A 24,296-nucleotide genomic window follows, 5' to 3' on the forward strand; every position below is an offset into this window, starting at 1 on the left:
TCATAAGGGGGAGCAACAGGCAAAGTAAGGAAAAGATAGCCAGACTATTGAATATCAAAGACTACTCCGATTTGGGTAAAAACCTGGGAGAAATCCTGAAATTAGCCTACTTACCACTGATTGGATCCACATACATATACACTGCTCATCCTACCCTACCCACCAACCACTTAGATGTAGCTGTTTCTCTGAATCTAAAAAATAGTTAAGTTACTGTAGGGTTGCTGGCTGATCCTATGCTTAACATAGAAGATAGCAGAGCACATGGCCTTATTTTGAGTTCTGGTACTATAGGAAATCAAGATATATTAGAATAAGCAACATCTTCCCTGCCAGAAATGCTTTGATAGTGACCTCTAAATCAGACAAACCACCAGTAGACATGAATTGGACTGAAGAGTTCAAGATTCTTAATTGTGTACTAGAACAAAGTCAGAAACAGATTTTTATCAATGATAGGCAAAGACATCATATTTCTTGTCAATTTATTCTCAGACATAACAATCTTTTATGTCACAATATATTACAGATGAGTGCAGCTTCATGTAAGAAATAGCTTCATTCCTTTGCTTGCATAGGTGAAATAGAAATTAATGAAACTGAGGAATTACTCAGATGGAAAAAGAAAAAGCTGAAGAATTTGAAAACATTGAAAATAAATACTTAACATAAACTCCAGAATTGCTACCTGATTGATAATGGATGGTAAAAGTAATGATGAAGTCTCAAATGATTTTGAGAAAAATGAATTATTGTAAAATGGAATTTCAAAAAGTCCTGAGTTTGATGGTGTGAATCAGCCAATAAACCAGCTGTACAAAAAACAGAATAATTTTTAAAATATGATATATGTTATAGTTTATAGAATTAGAGATTATAGATGCTATAACCATCTCCTTTGATATTTGACAAGAGCATAAAAATATTTTAAGACCTGCACACAGTAATACATGCCTAAATAGTTGTCATGGAAAGGCACATAAGAGGAAAAACTGGAACTATTTAGGAGTATTCCTGGGGATAGACATCATATATAATTATAGCAAAAATAGCTTGAGAAAATTATTAAAGACGATTAGCAGTAGGTTTGTCAAGAAGAAAAAAAGAAAGAAAAGAAGGTGCATTGAAGCAATTTTTTTTAATATGCACAAAAGAAAACTGACATAAGACCAGAAGAAAATGTAAACAGGGCAACTTTGAAAATTACATCCTGAATTACTGAATTCTTTAAAGAAATAGAGTTTCATGGTTTCATGTGAAGTCATCCTTTTCTGTTTTATTTTGTTAATGGAAATGATAATTTAATTTCATATTTTCATGCTCAGAATTTTTAAAATAAAAAGAAAAACTTATTAAGACCTTTAAGAAAGGCATTAGACATTGAAAGATTACACCAATATTTAGCTAAAAGACACAGCAGAAAACTTAAACAATGTCATCTTGTTAAAGGAAAGAAAAGGAAATATAGAATGTAATAAAGATTTCAAAAGAAAAGCAATAATGTCTAGTACTCTTTAATCCACAACTAAGATGAAAAACTAAAAATGGTTTTGAAAGCAACACGATGAAATAACTGACTCAACCTCAATCCAAATTTACTCTAAAGCCTTGAAGAAGAAAAACAAGCCTTTATGTTAGTTCTATACTTATAACTGTCTAATATTGCAAATATATAAAGAGGTCCAATTGTAGTAAGAACAATAGGGTTTTTAATGCCCATATATGTGTCTAAGCTGAAAAGAATACAGTTAGTTCCTGAAGACAATGCAGGATTTAGATAAGACAGTTAAAATATATTATTTAATAGGGGATAGTATACAGATAGCTAGAATACAAAGTAACACATGATAAGATACATAAAACAAGAATAGACAAAATATCATAAACAGTCCCAGGAGAGAAAGTTCAATAGCAAATGGAAAAATCCAGTCAGGCTGCATGGAGAACATGACATTTATTCAATTCTGTTTTTCATGAATTTATATGTTGTCTTTCCCAAAAGATCATAAGATCATGACATGGAGAGAAATGTCTTTTATTTCTAACTCCTCAGGTTTTTTTTTTCAAGAAATAGATATTTTTGATTATTATAATTTATAATCATTGTAAAATCTCCTGTCTGACTTGTCTTTAAAATAGAATATCAACGTATGTTTGCAGTGGTTAAAGTAAAATTGTGCCTAGAAATAAAGAGGGTATATATATTTTGGAAATTCTTCTGACTTACAGGATATAAAGTAGTGTGGTTTGCTTCATGAATCTTGAACTTGTTTATTTTTCAGTATGCATGAAAAAGTAAATTTAAAGCATTTATTTTGTTTCTTTTTTTCCAGATGACAGAAGTCAAACTATACTTCCTTTAGTAAAATCATTTTGTGAAAAATCTTTCAAAACAGATGAAACGATTCTTCTTTCTTTATCTTTACATTTAGGGAAACTATGCCACGGATTGTATGGTATGATGATATAATCACAAGAATTTTAATAGTAGAATAAAGTTTTTATTTTTTATGTCTTTTATTTAGACATTACATTTAGAGTTATTATTTTGTAATTTCAATGAAATTACACCTCCCCTGGCCTTTTAGAATAAAAGCAGCATAAGAACTTGTCCCAAGATATTTTCTATTTGAACTCCATCTAATGAGAAAAGCAAGAATAAGAATAATGGCTCATATTTTCATTACACTTTACAATCTGAAGCATTTTGTATAAGTCATCTCTCCCAAAAACCCTGTGAAGTAGGAAGAATGGATTTTTGTATCTGTTTTACAAGGTTATTATTTCAAAGGGACAGCTTAGTGGCACATTGGATAGAGTACCAGCCCTGAAGTCAGGAGGACCTAAGTTCAAATGTGGTCTCAGACACTTATCATTTCCTGGCTGTTGTGACCCTGGGCAAGTCAATTAACCCCAATTGCCTCAGGAAAAAAAAAAAAAAAAGGTTATTTCACCTTGCTGACCCTTATATGTAAAAACAGGGATGCTAAAATGCACACCCTCTAAAGTAGATATCGAAGTAAAGATGTGCTCCTAGGCTTCTGGACTGCAAGTACTGGGGTTTTTTCCACTGAGCCCTTCTGCTTCTCTCATAATAACATGGACATTGAGAATAGTATTGTATCCATCAATTGTGGAAATAAAAGATGGAGGAATTAGGAGAAACTACTTTTTAAAAGTGATTTTATTATTAAATTAATTTGGCTTTGTTATAACACTTCAATCTCTCCTTAAACAAAGCTTGATGATATGCATTTATTTTTACCTTGAGTTGTCCAGAATTTTTTGGATATAATATCAGATTTAAGCTCCTATGGTCTAGTACTGTCAATACTTGCATTTATATCCTGAGCTGAGTATAGAGCTTGGCAGAGTTAAGTGCTCACCTCCCTCTGAGTATAAAGCTTGGCAGTGCTCACCTCCCTCTCTCCTTCCCATAGTCCCTTTCTCTTTTCCCAAATTATAGGATTATTACTACTAATATTGGTCATTTATTAATTATCCTTAATATTTTATGTGATATAACAATTATAGAAATATTTGCTGTCATTAAGGGGTTTATACTCTTTAAATAAAAATAAATTTACATGATCCTTTAGGTGTTTTTAGTCACTATTTTTTAGCATGCCATTTTTTCTTTATAACTTGTTACAACCACTACTATGATTATTGTATTTGTTTGTCTTCTTCTTCTTCTTTTTTTTTTTTTTTACTTTTTCTCATTTGTTTTTAATTTAAAAATGAAACAGCATTCCTGTTAATTTTTCAGGAATTTTGACTCCAGATCAGCACTTGAGATTCTTGGAGTTTTATAAGAAACTCTGCACATTGGGTTTACAACAGGAAAATGGGCATAATGATAATCAGATTCCACCTCCAAACCAAGAGCAGGAAAAGAGATATGCGTCAGTGCGAAAGAACTGTGCTTACAACTTTCCAGTAAGTTAATTCATTTTCCAATCAAAAGAAATATACATTTTAATGACTTTTGCAAAAAAATCTGTACACATATTATTAAAACTCCTTACCATAGTTTACATATATTATTCTTTGCTCTCTCTGACTATTCTGGGAAAAAAGATTTCTTTTTGTTGCTACCTTAATGTGATTCCAAAGAAGTGATGGCTGTGTAAATATTATTTCAAATTCAAAACCATTAAAACTTAATTTTCCTTTTAGTTTTGATATGTCTCCTTTCTTTTCCCTGTTTTCAACAGGCCATGATTATTTTTGTGGATCCTAAGAACTTTCATATGGAGCTTTATTCCACATTCTTCTGCCTTTGTCATGATCCTGAAGTGCCAGTGAGACACACTATTGCTATTTGCTTCTATGAAGTAAGTCCAAGGATTTTATATAATTTTCATTTGATGCAGATTGTACACAGATTAATACCTGATTTTTGTGAGAATTGTACTTTTTGCCTTATCTTTGTTTTGAGTCCTATCTGGGATATTGTTAGCATGGGCTCCTTTGTAAATTCACTCCAGAAATGCATATAGGTAACGGACAGCACCTTATAGTGTTATAGAGTGGCCAGAGACCCAGAGTTAAAATGATTTCACTGTCAGGAGATAGGGTGTGGCAGAGACTGGATTTGAAGCCAGGTTTTCCTTATTCCAAGGCTGACACCTACCCACTTCCTCACACTCCTTCCCTAAAGTGTTTCTTAACTTAGGGTCTCTAGCCTGCCTTCTGTTCTTCTTTCATGTTCAATTCTTAAGTACTGGACTGAGTGACTCACTATTTTATCTTTATTTTGAGTGTGCTCACACAATATCTATTAATATCAGTTTTTGGTGGTGTTGCTTTTTTACTAGGCCTGTAATTAGATCATTAGGGAACTCTTGGGAAGGATTTTGCTCCGCATCATATAACCGGATATATCAGTGGCCTATTCACCTCACTCTCAATCTCCCATTAATAAATTTAAGGATAGGGAGAGAATCTGTGATTTCATAGTAAAGGGAGCTTCCAAATGAGGAAGCTTCCTCTCCAAGGCAGATTGGCTCCCCTGTTTATTCTTAGAGCACTGAGAGGGATGTGGAACAAGAACTTTAATCAGTCTCTTCTGTCTCCATTGTCAGAAAATTAGACCAAGCCTGACTGTCTGATTAGCACACCTAAGTCAGATTCAAGTTCACTTTCAATGAGGCCCTTCCCTAACTCCTCCCTAATACTCTAGACCCCACGCTTATTTCCATCTCCTTCTTCCCTCTGATTTTAAAGGTTGGCTTCACTCAAAATAATTGCTTAATTGTATAGGATTTAGCCTTGCTTAATTAAATTGCATTTAGCCCATCGGCTGTTTCATGTTAATAAATGGTATCCTTTTGTGGCTGTGATAAATGGCTATCTCATGTGAATATGTCACTTTGCGAACCACTCTCACGCCTAGTATCAGGGGTACTTTATCTGATATTTCTTCAAGATGATCAAGGACTTGGTGGGGCTCATCTTGACAATATGTGTCATCCTAACTTCAAGACCAGTTAGCTATGCTATCTACCGCATTTACTGCATTATAGCTCTGTGCCGTACTTCTTATTAATATATCAGTAGAACTATGTGCTTGTTTTTTTTCACATGCAATATTATATGTCCATAAAATTACAAATTCTGGGCTAACCAAACTGAAACAAATATAAAATTTAAGATGCACATCATTTAATTTTTTAATTAAATTAATTTAAAAGTATTATATATATTATTATATTATTATAAGTTGTTGAAAATAGTAATTAAGGTTTTTACTCTTTAACTTTATCTCTATTAAAAAATATTGAGTAGGTATTCATTTTACATTTTTATCATTACATTTAAATTGTTATCTTATACTACCTTAAATTGTCATTAATGTTAAATTTTTTGGAGTTATGTCTAAATATACCTATATATAGCATTAGCAACTTACAAAATTTTGCTCTATGACTTGGCTTCCATTAAATCTTTTTTATGGGAATATTAAAATTGTTAAATCCTTTCCCTTTTTAATTTATTTAAACATTCTAATATTTTAAAATTTAAAAAGGCAGTATAATGTACATTTTAACTTGAACTTGAACAAGGCACGGCATCTCCTTCCTCTGAATATATGACAGACTATCATCCATACCTAAAATGCAGATCTTTCTTTTCTTTTTTTAAATAGTATTTTATTTTTCCAAATACATTCAAAGATTATTTTCAACATTCACTTTTGCAAAACCTTGTATTCCAAATTTTTCTCCCTTTCTTGCTCCCTTCCTCCTCCCCACGATAGCAAGCAATTTGATATGTTAAATATGCACAATTCTTCTAGACATATGTCAATATTCATCATGCTGCACAAGAAAAATTGTATTAAATGGGGGAAAAACACAATAAAGGAAAACAAAGAAACAATAACAACAAAGGTGAAAATACTATGTTGTGATCCATTCAGTCCCCATAGTTCTCTCTCTGGATGCAGATGGTTCTCTCCATCCTAAGTCTATTGGAACTGGCCTGAAACACCTCATTGTTGAAAAGAACCAAGTTTGCACTTTGGCCATCAGAGTTGATCATCGCATAATCTTGTTGTCATTGTGTATAATTTTCTCTTGTAAACCTTTCTTTTCTAAATCTCTTATAGTCCTTGTTTATTTTTAAGATAGCTTAGATAGCATCTCTTCTGAAATACTCTCATATCTTTCCAATTGTTAGTGCTCTCCCTTATTACTTACATAGATGTTGTACCTTTCTCTCCCAAATATAATGAAAGTTCCCAGGTTTCAAGAATTTCTGTTTTTATTCTTATATGCCTAGTACCAAGCAGTGCTTTATAGTAGTAGGTAACTTAATAAATATTACTTGAATCAAATTGTTGAGGAGAGATACTATGTCTAAATCTTATTACTAAGAGATGATTAGAAATGAATGAATGCTAATATAAGTCCTAAATGGAGTGGAAATCAATAAACTTAGTATTGAGAACTTTGATACCAATTTGGCTTCAGAAAAAGGAAGACTTTATCAGTAGAATAGAGAACTTGTTAAGTCTAACATTTCCATTTCATCCTTATTAAAATCCTTTGGGTGGGATTAATTTTCCCACTTTAGGGATGCTGTGGGCCTTAACATCTTTTGGAGCAATTCTCCAAATAATGCAAACAGTATGTGTAATAAATGTCTATAAAAAGATAGAGATTATTTCTAGATAAATGCCCTAAGGTTAATATACAGTGCTATTTTATATTTAGTTGAGAAGGAAATCATATTTAGTTTGAAAAATTAAGGAAGGCTTTAGGAAATACAGGTTATTTGGGAATAAAAAGATCTTTTTATTCAATTATTTGTTCCTGTAGCTAATGCCAGGGAGCACAGAAGAATTTGCTCAATGTTATTGCCCTTTTAATATATTATAGAGTATTACTGAACACTTGGAACATGTTGTAGTCCTAAAGTGGCTTTGAGACTTTAAGTGTGAGATTGCCAATGTCTTATTAACATCACTTGGATTTATCTGCATGTTCATACTCCCTCCACTTTCAGTATTCCTTCCATATACTGACAATATATAGTGACAGTATATTTTGATCCAGTGAGTGTTCAAAAGGTTTCTCAGTGCTTGGGATTATAGGTTAAACTTGAAGAGGGCCATATTGCAATTATGTCTACAAAATTAGTCTCCCATTTTCCTTTTTAGTAAACTTACTTTTATGATCAAGAGTACACTCATGTATAAATTGTTAAAATATCATTTAGAATAGATAATAGGTTATATAATTATTTTTATGTGGCAATAACCTTTGTGTTTCTAGTAATATAATATTTGTTTTTACTGATAACAGGTGTCTAAGCTTCTCAGTACTGGAGTATATTTAATATATAAAGAATTAATTGCACTATTACAGGATGAATCACTGGAGGTAATTTGTATTTTTTGTTTTTGCTTCTTTTATATTAAAACAAAATTTTCTGTCTCTGCTCCTAATCTAAATCTTGACAGTTAAGTGAATAGTTTCAGAAGTTTTCCTCTATAAGGAATGGAAAATGAAAGGCAGATGCAGATACCTTTAGTGATTTCATTTTTAGGCTGTTTTTAATTGAACTCAATTTTTTTTGAGTGACTCCTGATTTATAAAGGTTTTATGATTCAATTTATCAGTACCTGGTATTGAGACTTTAACCCAAATGAGAAAGACTGATAAATTGGGATGGTTGTAAGCATGTTTGGTGAGAAAGAATACTGGAGTTCTAAATTTTAGAATTTCCAGTGTAAATGCAATCAGTAATGGGTTTTAAATTAAAAAAAAAATAAATTTACATCTGTGCTTAGCAAGTATTTATTTTCACATAAGCCTCTTAGGTGGAGCTATACTTTCTTTACCTTTTCACAGTTCACTTAGCCAAATTAAAAAAACAGAATCCAAGAATTTTGGTTAGTAAACAATATTGTTTCTATGTAGGCAATGGCTATTAAAATAATTGGTTGAATTAGCTAGGAAAATATTAACATTATGAGAGCATCATTATAACTATGATATGTCTCTTGAAAGGTCTTAGATGCACTTGTAGATCATCTTCCAGAAACCCTAGAACTTTTGACTACTGGTGGTGAAAGCAGTGTTCAAGAAAACAAGGTAATTAATTAGAATTTAATCGAGATAAGTTTCTGAATATTTTGATTTTCCTCTTTTTTGAAATGTTATTATATGCTTGTTGAATTGAATTCTTAGTTGTTTTTCTTGGAATTGTGTTCATGTAATTCCAGCTTTCCATGTTTTTAAATAATTCTTTGAGAACTAGAATAATGAGGCTGACAACTTCATATTTGGAAGAGGTGATACTTGCTTATATTATTGAAGTGAGATCTCCCATAGTAATTAAAATTTATTGTCATTAAGTTCTATTGGGATGGAGCTACCAAGAAAAGTAAGAGTGAAAGCTTTATTTAATAACTTGGTATCCATGGGTTCCCCCTCTCCCAGGCAATTGGGGTTAAGTGACTTGCTCAAGGTCACACAGCTAAGAAGTATTCAACAAACTTTTTTTTTTCATGTTCTTTATTTAAACTGTGATTTACTGTTATGATTTGGTTCTAGACAAATGACTGTTCTTTGCAAACTAAATTTGCTTCTAAAGTTTGAAGTGAGGAAAATGAAAGGTTTTACCTTTACTTTTTATCGTTACATTGACTTTTTTCAACAATGCCATGGAAACCTCACCTTAAATCTGTTGTTCTCTTTCAGTTATTGGCTGTACCCGACTTGATTCCAGCTCTGACAGCAGCAGAACAGCGTGCAGCAGGCTCTTTAAAATGGAGAACCCATGAAAAGATACTGCAAAAATATGCCTGCCTGCCTCATATCATATCAAGTGATCAGATTTATTATCGTTTTTTACACCGAATGTTCACAATCATGATGACCAATGTGAGCCCTGCAGTCATTTTCTTTCTATTTTCTTTGCCTTTATTTTGAGACTCTCAGAGTTTTTGGCATGCCCAGATACCTTTGAGCTCTTATTGAAATGCCCTTCCCCATCCCAGGAGGGGTTGGTCCAGTTTAACCCCTAAATTTCTATGTGCTGCTTCCTTGTCTTCTCCCCCATTTAGTGAAACATATACTTTTGCTGGAGGAGAGAATAAAAACTCAAAACTTGCTCTTATCTTATGTCATATGTTTGCCTATCAGGAGAGAGCAGAGTTACTCTGGCCTTGGAATAAGCCTAGCTAGGTCTTTTTTGGTGAAGTTTGTCAGGGAGTCATCAGCTGCAGCTATTAACTAGTGATCTTAGTCACAACAGTCTCCTTTAGAATGGCTTTCAGGGATACACTGCTTAAGGAAGATGTCCTCATCTCAATCCTGCTTCCTCCTGTGAGATAGCCTTTTTTTTTTTTTTTTTTGGATTGTAACAAAAAACTGGCTGTGAAATAAATAATACTTATGCTGAAAATCCTAGTTCATCTTCTAAGGGAAATTTTATTTTTAGATTCAAAGGGCATTTTATTCTAGTCTATTCTTCTTCCTTCAGGATGGATTATACACAAAAGTAGCTGCCTATCCATGTCATTTAAGTTATTTAAGTTTGTACATGTAGTTTATCTAACTTTAATTTTTTTTTACTACACAGAGTGAAATAAAAGAAAATATGAATGAAGATTATAATATTTATTCTAGCTTAAAGTGTTTTTAATTAAACTTAGTAGCATTTTCACCAATATGCATTTCCAATTTGCTTTTCTAAACCATGGTGAATATCTTCCTCTTGCCCTCAACAAATTTAAAACAACATATAGACCAGAATATAACAGATTGGAACCGACTGTGCAAAATGAAAGTGGGTAGAAATATTTAGTGACAGGTAGTACTGCCTTAGTAAAGTAAAAACAGTCCATTTGAGAGGAGAGTACCCGTTATGGATGACAGAAGTTTTTAAAATGAACTATTATTATTTAAGTTGGAGGAATTTGCCTTGGAGATCGGGATTATATTTTTCAAGTAATAGAATAAGAATTTTAAATAATTGCTTTTTGAAACTTAACATACAATTTTTCTATGCTAATTTAAAGCTGGTTTATATTTCATTCTATGATACCAGTACCCTTTTAAATTCTTTAGAAAACTTAAGACTTTGTAAATGTAACAGTTTTTCCAAAGTGCCTTTCATTGTTGAATATCTTACCAACAAATAAAATAATTTTTAAAAATGTTACTAGTAGTAATTTTACATTTATAATTATGTGAACTATGTAATTATAAACTACATTTATAATTATGTACATTAACTCTAACAAAAAATAGAAATCTTCATTTGGTTTGGAATTTTTGGAAATATTTTTTGAAAAGAAAAGTTGGATTATTATTTTAACACTACCATCTTTGTAACCATGGAAAGTTTACTTAGCTAACTAGATTTTAGTTTCCTCATCTGAAAAGTAGAGAGATAGAGTAGATGAATGAAGTGCCTGAAAACTAATATTCTATAAATCTGTGAAATATTGCCAATTAATCTTGGGCTTAATTTGCTGAGTATGATAATAATCCAATTTACCAAAGGCATTATAGATAGTTAATATATTAAGCACATTTGAGGCTTGGATTGGCTGCTGAAAATGAGTAGCTGATAAATTACGATTATACAGAGAGCCTGGTATTCTCTGTGAAGTGATTAATATTAGATTTGTTTAACTTCCTTCCCTTGTTTCTTAAAGAATGTCTTACCTGTACAAAAGGCAGCATCTCGAACTCTTTGCATTTTTCTACGGTATAATCGTAAACAAGAACAGAGACATGAGATCATTCAGAAATTAATTGAACGTAAGTTGTCATTTTCATTTTTTTGTATTAAAAACAAGATAAAATATTGTGTACTGTGTTAAGATACTATTTAAATGAGAGATTGTGTAGGGATACTTGTATTTGTGTGGATTAATTGTGTAATGTGCTTGTTTAATGTATTGAATCTTATAACTAAGGACTGTCTCAATTTGTAAATCACTTAGATTAGTGTCTTGCACAAAGTACCCTAAATAAATGCTTTTTTTCTTCCTTATCTAAATTAAGGTTTCTATCTTCTTTAGAATTGTTATCATGTAAAATATGTGCTAAAATAGATATGTTTTTAAACTTTTTTTTGGTCTAGACCTGTAATATTATTAATATAGAGAATTTTTGGTGAAGAAACTCTATATACCTATGCAGATTAGCAAGTGATCTACAATTTATATTCTTAAGGAGTTTCCTAGATTAAGGGGAATTGCCCAAAATCACACAACTAGTATGTCACAGGCAAGTTTTGAATCATATCTTCCAGATTTGGAGGCCAGCTCTCCTATCTGTTATTCACAGTTTGCCTTTTTAAATGTCATGTGAAAATTAAATGCACTTCAAAAAGACACATATATTTTAGTTTTTAAGGAGTATGACCAAATTAGAATCTGTAATTAAACAATTATACCATAGGTAGCAATGTTTTTCAATCCTTCTCATTCTCTGTTGCTATACCATCATCCTGTTTCCATCTACAAGGATGTATCCTGGGCCATCTTCTTTTTTCTCTATGTCCTTGTGTCTCTTGCTGATTTCACCAGTTCTCAAAGCACCCAATTATTACCTTTATATAGAAATAGAATATAGGCTCTTATATAGATGCATAAATATAGGCTCTTTGATCTGTATATTGAGCCCTAATCTCTTTTCTGAATTATAATCCTACATTTCCAGCTACATTATGAAAGCTCCATCTATATGTCCCTTGGTAGTTCAAATTCAGCATATCCAAAATTGAATGCATTGTCTTTACCTTCCTTTTTCCCGACTTCATTTTTTTCTTTTGAGGGCTCCATTATCCTTCCAGTCAACTAGATAACTTCAGAATTCTCCCGGACTCTCCCCTACCACCTTTACTCTTATATCCAGTGAATTGTCAAGTCTCTTATACCACCGCCACATCTCACTTACATCCATTCCCATCTCTTCACTCACAAGACCACTGCCATTGTTCAGGCCTTCATCACTTCTTGCTTGCTTTACTGCAGTAGCCTCTCAATTAGCCTCATTGTTTCTGGTCTCCAGTCTACCATCTACAGAGCTGCCAGATGTTCCTAAAATGCAGACCTGACCATGTTACTCCCCATTCTGAAATCTCAAATGGTTCTCTACTTCCTTGAGGATAAAATACCAACTTCTCAGTCTGACAGTCAAAGCTTCCACAGTCTAGCTCTTTTCTCTCTTTTTAGACTGTTTCATATCATTCTAATATTCTATGTTCCAGCCAAACTGCAGCAGTCCCCTGAACTCAGCCTGCCTGTGGAATGTGACCATAGATAGATATCCACAAGAAATGGTAAAGGTAAAAAAGCAGATTTATAAAGTCTATTAAGAAAGTCTACTACTGTGAGGAAATCCAGGAACCACAGGAGGTGGAGCATAGTGGTGAATATTTGGTGAAGATGGATAGAGAAAGAAACTGAATTTAGGCAGGCTACTTAAGTAGAAAGAGGAAATAGATGAGTTTGGGAAATGGATTACAAGCATAATACAGAGGTGTGCTATGTAGTAGTTTGCTCTTTTGTGCCATTTCTCATTTGCCTACCCAAGATTTTTTGATAGGGCAGATTTCAGAGAGGTCAGAGGAAAGACAGGTAGGGTGCTGTGAACTAAAATTTTATAAAGAAAATCAGTTCAGGAAGAAAAAGAAACTCACCAAAAAAACTAATTATAAATAGTTTTAATGAGGAGGAAAAATATGGAGATGTGTAAAGAGACTAATGTGGCTACACAAAAGGACTCAATGAACTAAGACTTTAAATGGATACTCCATCTCTTGACACCAGACATTTCCTCTGACTGTTCCTCATGCCTGGAATACTCTTCCTCCTAATTTCTGCCTTCAAGTTTCCCTTAAGTTTCAGCTAAAATTCCATCTTCTACTATAATGCTGGAGAAACCGAGCAAGATAGAGATTAGAGAGTATTTAATAATTTATTAAATGGAGAGATATGCTGGGACCAAATGATTCCATGGTTTGGTCCCAGGGCTGAATGAGATGCTGAATGAGACTGTCGTCTCCAAGAATCCAGCCAACAATGTGAGTTCTCAATGACATAAATACATGCGTGGCTCAGACTCAAGAGGTAGACTGAGGCAGGGGAGGAGTCAGGGTGCTGAGAGAGGGAATGGGACTCTGACAGAGTGGCGTAAGCATCTGAAGAAGGCTGACATAATCAGGGGAAGGTACCCCGGAGATGGGGAGAGGCATCTTGATAAGACAGAATCTGACATTCTGATAGCTTGAGATGGGAAGAGGCATTCTGATGTTCTAAACATATAAGATCTTTTATCCTTATCAAATATTCTGATAAAGAGGGAGGGAAGGTTTTGCAGGACAGAAAAGCAGAGAAACTGAGTCAGGTCAGGATAATTATGGAAACTGAGAACTGTGGCATAACACCACCCTAAGCTTTCCTAATCTCTCTTAATTCTAGTTTTAAATGTTTTAATGTCTCAATGATTTCCCACTTATCTTTAATATGGCAATTAGATTGTGAAATCCTTGAGGAAAGAGGCTGCTTTTGCTTCTTTATGTGTCTGCAGAGTTTAGCACAGTGCCTAGTGCATAGTAGGTACTTTATAAATGTTTGTTGACTAGCTGAAAATGGGCAGAAGATGGAACTAAAGATGGATACCAAAGGATGAAAATAACTACTTAATACAGTGCTGTAAAAGAAACAAATTTTGTCTTAGTGTTCAAGAAGGAAAGAGAAGAGAAAGTCTCCAAGAAATAGAGTGTTGATCTTGAAACTGATTTTTAGAAAAAAAATTTAGAATCGTTTCAATTCAAGAAATGATTAATGAGCATTTAGATAGTAATGACCACAAAAACAATCAGACACTCTAGAGTGAGAAAAAGCAAAAAGGAGTTTATTACAATCTTGTGGGGTAAAAAAGGCATCTCCCATCTGATAAGATGTTTGTCAGTAAAAGAAGTGCAAAATAAAAAGTGCAAAACACAAGATTAAATAGCCTAAACTCAGAAGCCCCCACTTGCTTCTTTTTTCCCATTGTTTGGGGTAGTCTGGGTTTATATTCTAATCAAGGAAATCTGTCCCAGAAATAAAAGAACAAATTGCCTAAGAAATACTTAAATGCCCATTAAGAGGTGATGGGAAACAGAAGAGGAAGAAAACTTGCATTATTTTTAGCTATAGCTCTATTTGTTACTATAAAATCTCAAGTCACAATTAAGGTGTGGTTTAAGGCTATATTCATATGAGAGTGTCTTCCCTCAGTTTATCCCACACAAAAAGGAAAGCACACATGCGCGCACGCACACACACACACACACACACACACACACACACACAGCCTCCATAAGTTTTCAACAAGAACAAGTCATACCAAATTAACATTGCTGTTGTTGAAGACATCCCAACAGTGTTAGGGTGCCCAAGTCAGTGTCACAGGTATTGTGAAAGAATTCACAAACTTAAGTTTGTCTCCAAGTTAAGGAGCAAAGATTTATTATATTGTTAACAGTGGACTAAGTTCCTCAAGAATTTAGCAAAGAACCAGGAGCAAGAGATAAATTTATAGGAAAAAAATTAGAGACCAGTTGCTTTATGCCACTGATATGCTAATTTTATAAGCTTACAGGTAGGTTTGAGGGGTGATCTGTTCATTATTGTCTCAGGAACTTTGTTATCACTGACCAACAGATATTATAATCTGACAGCCAGCAACGTTTGACAGCACTTTCTAGACCAGGGGACCTTAAGGTTATTGACAAACAGGTTATCTGACCTCAAGGTAATTGCTACATTTGCCCTAAAAGCTGAACCTATCAATATTCTTTCCTTTTTCATGAAATTATAAATAGATCAGGAAAATACAATTATAATTGTCAGAACTAAAAACCATATATCAAAGGTCGAAGTTGGTAAGCTTGATGTCAGTAAAAGTTTTCTAACAATTAGAGATGTGAAATGGGCAACTTTAGGTTCCCCTTAATTGGGGTCTTCAATCAGAGGTTCTGTGACCACTTGTCAAGTTTGTTATGAAGATTCCTTTCATATGTGGGTTGACTAAATAGTTCCTCAGATTGCTTCTGCCTCTAAATTTTCTAATGCTATCCTCTATCCTTCAAATGCATTCCTTTTTTACTTCTTCCTTTCAGATTCTTTATCTTCATGCCTCCAGGTGCAGCTTAAGATTTACCTTCTATTTAAAGTCTTTTATCATTTCTTTAGTTCCCAGTGCTATCTTCTCAAGTTATGTGTATACATGCTGTGTTCCAAGTAGAATATAAGCTCCTTGCATTCACTTACTAAATCTACAATTGAGTACATTATTGTAATAAATAACTTGATAAATGTTTAATAAATTTAATTTAATATAATGAAAAAATAAACAAAAACAAAAGGAACTTGCAGAAAAGGAATGATGTCTCACATATTCACCTTGGAAAAAAAGGTAAACAAAGAAATTGATGAAGTTAGTTTTCTAGTACATCCAAAAGAAAGAAGAAACATTTTAGTTATAACTGATCATCTCATCTTAAGTACTCTTAAGCAAAAAAGAATATCATAAAGACACTTATATTTACTACAATGCTATAAAAGTAGATGACCAACTTGATCCTCCAAACCAAATTATATATACATCAAAACTTTATGATATCAGTATTCAGGTAAGCACAAGGGAAATTAGCATTGAGCTAATTCATCAGTATTATATAACTTTTGACAGGCTTTGGCAATAAAAAGTGGGCTTAATTCAATATTGAATAGGAGGAAGATAATAAACTGTCTTGAGTTTGAGGAACATGCTTCACTTTTGATTATCCTAAACAACTTCCTGACATAAAAATCCCATCTTTTTAACATCAGTACTCTTCTGGTGATGTTTTATGACTAAAAGTCATGGAACATCATCTTCTGAGTAGAATTAAAATTCTTATTGATGCAAAAGGCAATGGAAAAATTTCTGTTAAGTGCAGATAGGGTGCAGCAAATTGCCTATGATAATTTGTATGCAAGAAGTAGCAAGAAAGATAGCTCCCAATATAGTCCAAAAATATTGTCTCTGATATGTATACATTCATTCATGTGTGTATATGTGTGTGTGTGTGTGTGTGTGTGTGTGTGTGTGTGTGTGTGTGTGTGTGTGTATATATATACACATATTTTTTTTTTCCTTTGAGAATTTAAGGGCTTTCCCTCCTCTTCCTCATTTTTTGTCTTCAGATCTTTTCAGTAACAAATTTATATACAATGATACTTTGCATTATTCAAAACTGGAAGGGCTCAGATAGATTAGACTAAATACAGAAGAATGATCTACTGGGTGAAAGGATTATTAGCCTGAAAGAGAGAAGATGAAAAGTTAGAGTGAGGAGAGTTTCATTTGAATGAATTCTTCAGTAAAGAGTAAAGACTTTTGTAGTTAATTGGGCTAAGAGAGCAGAATTTGTTGGGAGGTATATTTAGGTTCAATTTAAGAGAAATTTCCTAAGTTATGACTATACAAAAAACAATGTAATGGACTACCTTAGGAGGAGGCAATGGCATCCTCTTACAGATGTTCTAACAGAGGCTGGATGATGACTCAATAGTGATGTTTTAGAGGTAATTCTTAAATAGGAACAGTTGTTCTAGTTGGTTTCTGAGGTCCTTTCCATCTCTTTAATTCTATACTTATGATGAGCTGCTAGAATTGAGGCTAAGAGATCCCCTAAGAGCAATGGGATCCCTTTGGCCAGTTGCGCAGGCTTTGTGAAAGAATTTGCAAACCCCAATAAATACAGGCATGAAGTTTGTGGCAAAGAATGGGTTTATTTATGTTAAGAAAGCAGTAAGCTAAGAAGACAACTTTCTTAGGGGGCAAATTCCTGATAGGAATTAGCAAAGATGGATTTACAAACCCTTGGTTATATCGGGTTAGTCTTGGCCTGGAGCAGGGGAACAGTTTGAGTGATTATACCCCAGGCCAAGATTTCCAATTGAATGAGATTACTTATCTGGGAGTTGTCTGGGAAGGAATTGTCTGTGCTCCTCCCAGAGACTGGGAGGGTTTGAGAGTCAGGAGCACTCTTCCCCCAAAGATTCCTTTCTAACCCCCCCCAAAAAAAAGTGGGCACAGTTTACATCAGGCCTCCCTCAAAATTAAAGGGGACACAGTTTACATCACATACATATACACACACATCTACATATTCCTACTTAGTAGCAGAGCTGGAACTAGAATTTGTCTTCTTGATTTGGCCTCTCCTTTTATAATGCTGGAGAAACTGAGGCAAGATAGAGATTAGAGAATAATTTAATCATTTATTTGAAAAGGAGAGATTTACTGGGACCAAATGGATCCATGGTTTGGACCCAGGGCTGAATGAGACTATCATCTCCGAGAGTTCTCAATGAACTATATACACATGGCTCAGACACAGGGTAGACCAAGGTAGGAGCAGAGGCAGGGTGCTAAGAGCGGGAACACGGGACTAACGATCCAGTTCTGACAGGGTGGGGGGAGGCATGGGGGGAGGCACCCTGGAGATGGGGAGAGGCATCTTAATAAGACAGTCTCTGACATTCCAGTAGCTTGGGATGGGGAGAAGCATTCTGATATTCTAAAACATAAGCTCTTTTATCCTTATCAAATATTTTGATAAAAAGGGAGGGGATCTTTTGCAGGATTGAGAAAAAGGGAAACTGAGTCAGGACTGGGTCAGGATAATTATGGAAACTGAGAATTGGGGCACAACATTCCACACTCTCTTCTGAATATTCAAATCATTGAATTACCTTCCTCTAGAAGGTCTTAGCACCCCAATTTTGATCGACCCTATTTAAGTAAATAAACCAAATTAAAACTAGAAAAATGCAAGGACTTATGGCAAGGACCAGTCTCTCCCCGATAACCCCAGAGTTATTAGCATGAAACAGCATTCCTTATTTAGGGAAACACACAGACCTCCCTGTTGCAGAAATAGCAGGTCCTCTGCAGTTGAGGAGCAATCTCAGCCAGAGAATCCAGTTTGAGATGGACAGTTCACTGTGAGTTAGGTCTGTGGTCATTTGTGCATTTAATGCAGCCTCTGCTGAGTAGCAGTGCTCAAGACAGTCCTGCTGCCCTAAGAGTCTGTCAAGGACTCCAAGAGGGTAAAAGTGGGGCCTGGAGTAGCCTCACCTGTCTCCTCTGTTAGAACAGGAGTTGCTACTAGGAAACAGATTTCTGAGCAAATTATGCAGTTAGACCAAGGCTGGCAATCCTGAACTATTAGAGGCCTGATATCAATACTAATTAAGGAACTGGGGTAACAGGAGTGGAGAAACAGATCAGAGAGGCTGCCAGTCCCAGGACAGGTGTCTGATTTCTGGTTGTTTCTAAAAAATAATCCCAAAAGTTGAGTCTGCCAGGGTAATTCCAGCAGAATAAGGGAATTCAGAGTTAAAACATAACCAGCAAATTATAGTCCAGTAAATTTTAAGCAAGGAGTTAAATAATTTCCAATTCAATCTGAACTAATGAAATAAGGAGCAGAGCAGAAGTGCCTAAGAAAAATACATCAGTTTTTCCTAATTTCCTGCCCAGTGTCAACCAGTTTCCTCCCTCCCTTTTTAACATGGGAAATAAATTATCAAATGACCATTCCACATATAAATCCTGAGTGAATCACAATTCCTATACATAACAGACTAGTACAGTAAGTTTCCTAAAAATCCCTCAAAATACAACAATAGTTAAACACTTTTAACAAATCTTAAACACAGTGAAAGTTAAAATTTTAACAATAATTCAACCACTTTCCCACTCTCGAATATCAGTCCAAATTACATCAGGAGCCCTGCTTCTTGCTGAGGAGATGCTCTGTACAGCGAGGGCAAGGCGTGGCTATGCTGCCTGCTATCAAAGCTTCAGATAGGCTGACCTATGTCTCAGAAGCAAGCCAATACCTGTAATTTTGACCAAAATCTAGAACAAAAATACAAATCTAACAAATGAAGGTTAGAACAGACTGATACAAAACGTGAAGAGGCCAGTATGAGTTAGCTAGCAGCTTCTCCCTGTGCTGTTAAAAAACCTGAATATCCACAGATGCAAATATTCACTAACAGATAGTCAATTGCCAAATATTCAGTATATAATGATTACATATAACCAGGTTGGAAATAGGGTATACATAGCAAGGTATGACATAATGCAATTGCATTAACAGTTTACATTGACCATTGCTCTGATCATAGAAATTAGTTACAGGAGGAAAAAATGCAGGGACAACAACCATAACATAAGCAGTTAAAACTTAATTTTCAGCAAAACAGGATAAAATAGCTTTAATTCATTTTTACTTCAGCTAATTGTCACACTAACTGTCAGAGGGTGAAGCTTTAAAACTCCCAAATAACATTAATTATAAGCCCAAGGAATTTTACTTCTAATAACAAATTCTATTAAACAAGTTTCAGACAAATCCTAAACATATATTTATCGTAACCTTATATTTATGACAGTAAGAGTTTGTCTCAGTAAGTTCACTTCTTTAATATCTAAATAGATGTTTCCATAAGTGAACATTATACATACAAATCAGTTTGCTTTTTAAAATACCCAATACATAGACAAATATTCCAAATTACATATTGTCCATAACAGAAACATTTTCAAAAGGACAAAAAATACTATTTTCAGAGGTTCTTTAAATGACCTTAGAATATCCTATACAGATATCACATAAAAGAATCCGAGGTTCTTAAAAATATTAAACTTTTAGAAATATCATAACCTTATATTGATAACAGTAATAAATTTGTTTCAGTAAGTTCACAAGTTATCTTTCATATTTAACAGAAACATTTTCAAAAGGACAAGGAAAAAACTATTCTTTTCAGAAGCCTTTTAAATGATGGGCATAACCTCAGGATACAGTCAATTAAACTTTTACAGAATACCCAATTCTACAGAAAAAAATCTGAAAGATTCTTAAAAATATCCTTTAAACTTTTAGAAACAGCCCTACCAAATTATAGATCAATTAACTTAAAAGTGGGCCTATCTCTTGAAATCTTTTGCCAAAGCCAAACTTCTGCAGAAAGAGGATGAAACACAGTGTGTGTGTGAGGGGGGAGAGGGGGGGAAATTCCACATGGCCGCCCTTCCCCCCCACTCCACCTCCCAAAAGGCAGGGGAGGAGGGAAGGGGAGCTAAACTGCCCCCCAGGCTTAACTAGGCTATCCATAGCTGGAGTAGCAGAGAGCAGTGGAGGTGAGTTAAATCTTCACTTTTGAAGACAAAAGATCCCTACCCCACCCAACCTTTAGTGGAGTGGGGGTGGGGGTGGGGGTGAGGATTCACATGGCCATCCTTCCCAATGGACTTTTCCTAAGCTCCAACTTGTCCAGTATTTAAGCCTTTAGAAAACTCAGACCCTAATTGGAGACATGTAACCCCTTTCAAGTAAGTTGAGAACTTCACCCCAACAAGTTCTTACATTCAAAGATAACTAAATCCAGCCTGCATAGGCAACAGTAATTTGAAAATCATCCTAAAATTTCTAATCAGATGTTTTCTGCAGCTAGAGTTCAAAGCAATTAGCATAAACTCCTTTTGTTCTCCAGAGGCTTTATCTAGGGTAATCCAATTCAAGCCAAGCTTGAATTAAACTGCCCAAATGCCAGTTTTTAAAGTTTAAAATCACAAGTAAATTTTATACTAAGTACAATTGCAACACTGAAATAGCCAATTTCCAAATTTCTTAATTTAGCAGAGCTCTGAACCAAACAAATAACAAACAAGTGACAGACCAAAAAATCACACAAAACACATGCACATGACTGAGCAGTTACAACATAAAACAAAACATTTAACACAAACCAGGGGCTATCTGGAAATCTTAGAATAGCTCTGAGGGAAGTTGTCAGCTTGAGAGTCTTCTTGCCCTCCCAGAATCCAAACGGAGCCTTTTTGTTTTGTTTTGTTTTGTTTTGTTTTGTTTTAGCCAGATGGTGTCTTAAAAAAAGACAACCCAGATTTATATTCTGGAATGCCCAGAGTTGTGCCAACTGGCCCATAGAATCAGATGTGTCTTTAGATGCCAGGTAATGACCCTGCATCCCCAGAATTTATGCCTATCAGCATTTCATAATTCTGGGAATCCAAATGCTAGCACATAACAGACAGAACAGAACAGGTCTTAAGACATAACCAGATGGTACCCCAAAAGGTACCCAGACAGACTTACTCTTCTGTGGCCAAAATAGGGTATCCACGGTCCTATAGTTATGGCTGGAAACTGCTTTCCCAGAGACTCTGGGAAAAAAAAATCCAGGGGCCCGGCCTCTCCAGGCCAAGAATTCAGCTCCCCAGCCACCCTGAGGCCCAAGGCAGAGACCCAAAAATCTCTTGTCTCTAATCCTGCTCATTTTCTAACATCTCAGTGGGGCCTCCAAAATGTAATGCCGGTGAAATTGAGGCAAGATAAAGATTAAAGAGTACTTTAATAATTTATTAAAGGAAGAGATTTATGGGACCAAATGGATTCTCATGGTTTGGCCCCAGGGCTGAATGGGACTATCATCTCAAAGAATCCAGCAATGTGAGTTCTCGAAGACGTATATACACTTGGCTCAGATGCAGGGGATAGACTGAAGTAGGGGCGGAGTCAGGGTGCTGTGAACGGAACGGGACTGACAGGGTGGAGTGAGCCACTGGAGATGGGGAGAGGCATCTTGATAAGAAGGTATCTGCTAGCTTGGGATGGAGAGAGGCATTTTGATATTCTAAAACTTACGATCATTTATCCTTATCAAGTATTCTAATAAAGAGGGGAGGTTTTGCAGGACTGAGTTTTCAGCTGATTATTATAAACTGAAGCAGAGAAACTGAGTCAGAACTGGGTCAGGATAATTATGGAAACTGAGAACTGTGGCATAACATTTTCTGTTACACCTAATTATACGGTGCTTATTTTTTTCCTTTCTTAAAAACACAAATTAACATCCATTTTTAAGATTTAAAACGTACATTGAATACTCTTGTCAGCAGTGAGAAGGAAAATAGAACATTAGTGGAAAAAGTGTTATCTTTGGAGTCAGAAGCCCTGGCTTCAAATATTGCCTGCCATATTGTCTGTCTGACCTTGGAAAACAAATGACTTAATATCACTAAACTTCTGATCTCTGAAATAAGGGGGAAGAGGACTAGATGACTCCTGATTTCATTCCAGCTCTCAATCCCATTATCCTATACTATGCCTGCTTCGCCATTTTTTTAATTAGAGAGTGAGGCTGGGCCTTGGATTTCATTGCTATAGTAAATTCCCATTCTCAGTGCAGGTCACCACCTTTTCTGCAATTTCATAGTTTTAGCAAGTTGCCTAGTTGTCCATCTCTTAAAACCATCTATACTATGCATATGACTGACTCCCTGTGGGCCACATATCAATTTAATTTTAAAATGTTATATTATTGTTTTATTATATTTTTATTTATCTTGTTAAATACTTAGCAATTATATTTTAATCTATTTTGGCTACCTTAGAGAGTGTTGTAAGCCACAGATAACCTATGGAGGAATGGGGGTAAATAGAAACTTGAAACCATCTCTGGTTTGGTAAATTGAGAGTTGTAAATTGAGAGATTGAGTGACTTGCCTGTTACACTACCCGTTCATGTCAAATCTTCCTGGTACTTCTAATAGTTTTCCATTTCCTATGCCATGCTGACTCTCTTCCCTATATAAAATTGTGCTAAATATAATTAGGTTTTCTTTGGTTTATCTATTTGATATAACCAGTGATAATATCTTAAATTTATTTTCATAGGGCATTCAATTTTGATTTAAGGATTTAAGGAATTAAATCACTTAATTGATAAATGGTTTTGTTTTGATGCTTTTTAAAAAAGAAACTTCTATCATTTAGATTTTGAATTGATTTGTTTAAAACATTTTTTCATATTGTTATAAGAATTATAAGGTCCTTTATATTTGTAAATGACTTTGTCCTGTCAAAAACACAAAAATAATGTATGTTCATTCATAAATTATTTATTTGATTTATTTATAGATTTATTTAGGGCTTATAAACCAGTGATGTAATAACTAAGTTATTTTATTTATTTACAGTCTAGCTTTAATATTGGCCAACAAATTATAATTTTCCTACAATTATAAAATTTTGTAATTAAGGTAACTGTAAAATAATGTTATCAAAATATTATTTTGATCAACTTAGTTTTAAAATGTAATATTGTTTTATTATATTTTTCTCTTGTTAAATACTTAGCAATTCATTTTTAGTTTTTTCAGATCTTTTCTTTTTTTATTATAGCTTTTTATTGACAAAAACATATGCATGGGTAATTTTTCAACATTGACCCTTGCAAAAACTTCTGTTCCAACTTTTCCCCTTCTTCCCTCCACCCCCTCCCCTAGATGGCAGGTAGTTCCATACATATTAAATATGCTAAAGTATATGTTAAATACAACATATATATATGTGTATATATATTATATATATATACACACACATACATATTTATACAGTTGTCTTGCTACACAAGAAAAATCAGATTTAGAAAGAAGGTAAAAATAACCTGGGAAGAAAAACAAAAATGCAAACAAACAATAACAGAAAGAGTGAGGATGCTATGTTGCGGTCCACACTCATTTCCCAGTGTTCTTTCTCTGGGTGTAGCTGTTTCTGTTCATTACTGATCAATTGGAACTGGTTTGGATCCTCTCATTGTTGAAGAGAGCCACTTCCATCAGAATTGATCCTCATATAGTATTGTTGTTGCCGTGTATAATGATCTCCTGGTTCTGCTCATTTCATTCAGC

The 24,296-nt window shown here is 34.3% G+C and overlaps 1 protein-coding gene across 4 annotated transcripts in view; it reads left to right on the plus strand.

The window, feature by feature from the left end:
* Positions 1–24,296, plus strand: part of PPP4R4 (protein phosphatase 4 regulatory subunit 4) — a 130,067-nt gene that overhangs the window by 80,761 nt on the left and 25,010 nt on the right. For all 4 annotated transcript variants that reach the window (XM_051977384.1, XM_051977385.1, XM_051977387.1 and 1 more), the window contains 7 exons: positions 2,334–2,456; positions 3,770–3,939; positions 4,218–4,337; positions 7,812–7,889; positions 8,520–8,603; positions 9,213–9,395; positions 11,177–11,282. In XM_051977384.1, coding sequence (XP_051833344.1) covers positions 2,334–2,456; positions 3,770–3,939; positions 4,218–4,337; positions 7,812–7,889; positions 8,520–8,603; positions 9,213–9,395; positions 11,177–11,282 — 864 coding nt within the window. The remainder of the gene's footprint in view (positions 1–2,333; positions 2,457–3,769; positions 3,940–4,217; positions 4,338–7,811; positions 7,890–8,519; positions 8,604–9,212; positions 9,396–11,176; positions 11,283–24,296) is intronic.

Source organism: Antechinus flavipes, chromosome 2 (assembly GCF_016432865.1).
Source record: "Antechinus flavipes isolate AdamAnt ecotype Samford, QLD, Australia chromosome 2, AdamAnt_v2, whole genome shotgun sequence".
NCBI classification, from domain to species: domain Eukaryota; kingdom Metazoa; phylum Chordata; class Mammalia; order Dasyuromorphia; family Dasyuridae; genus Antechinus; species Antechinus flavipes.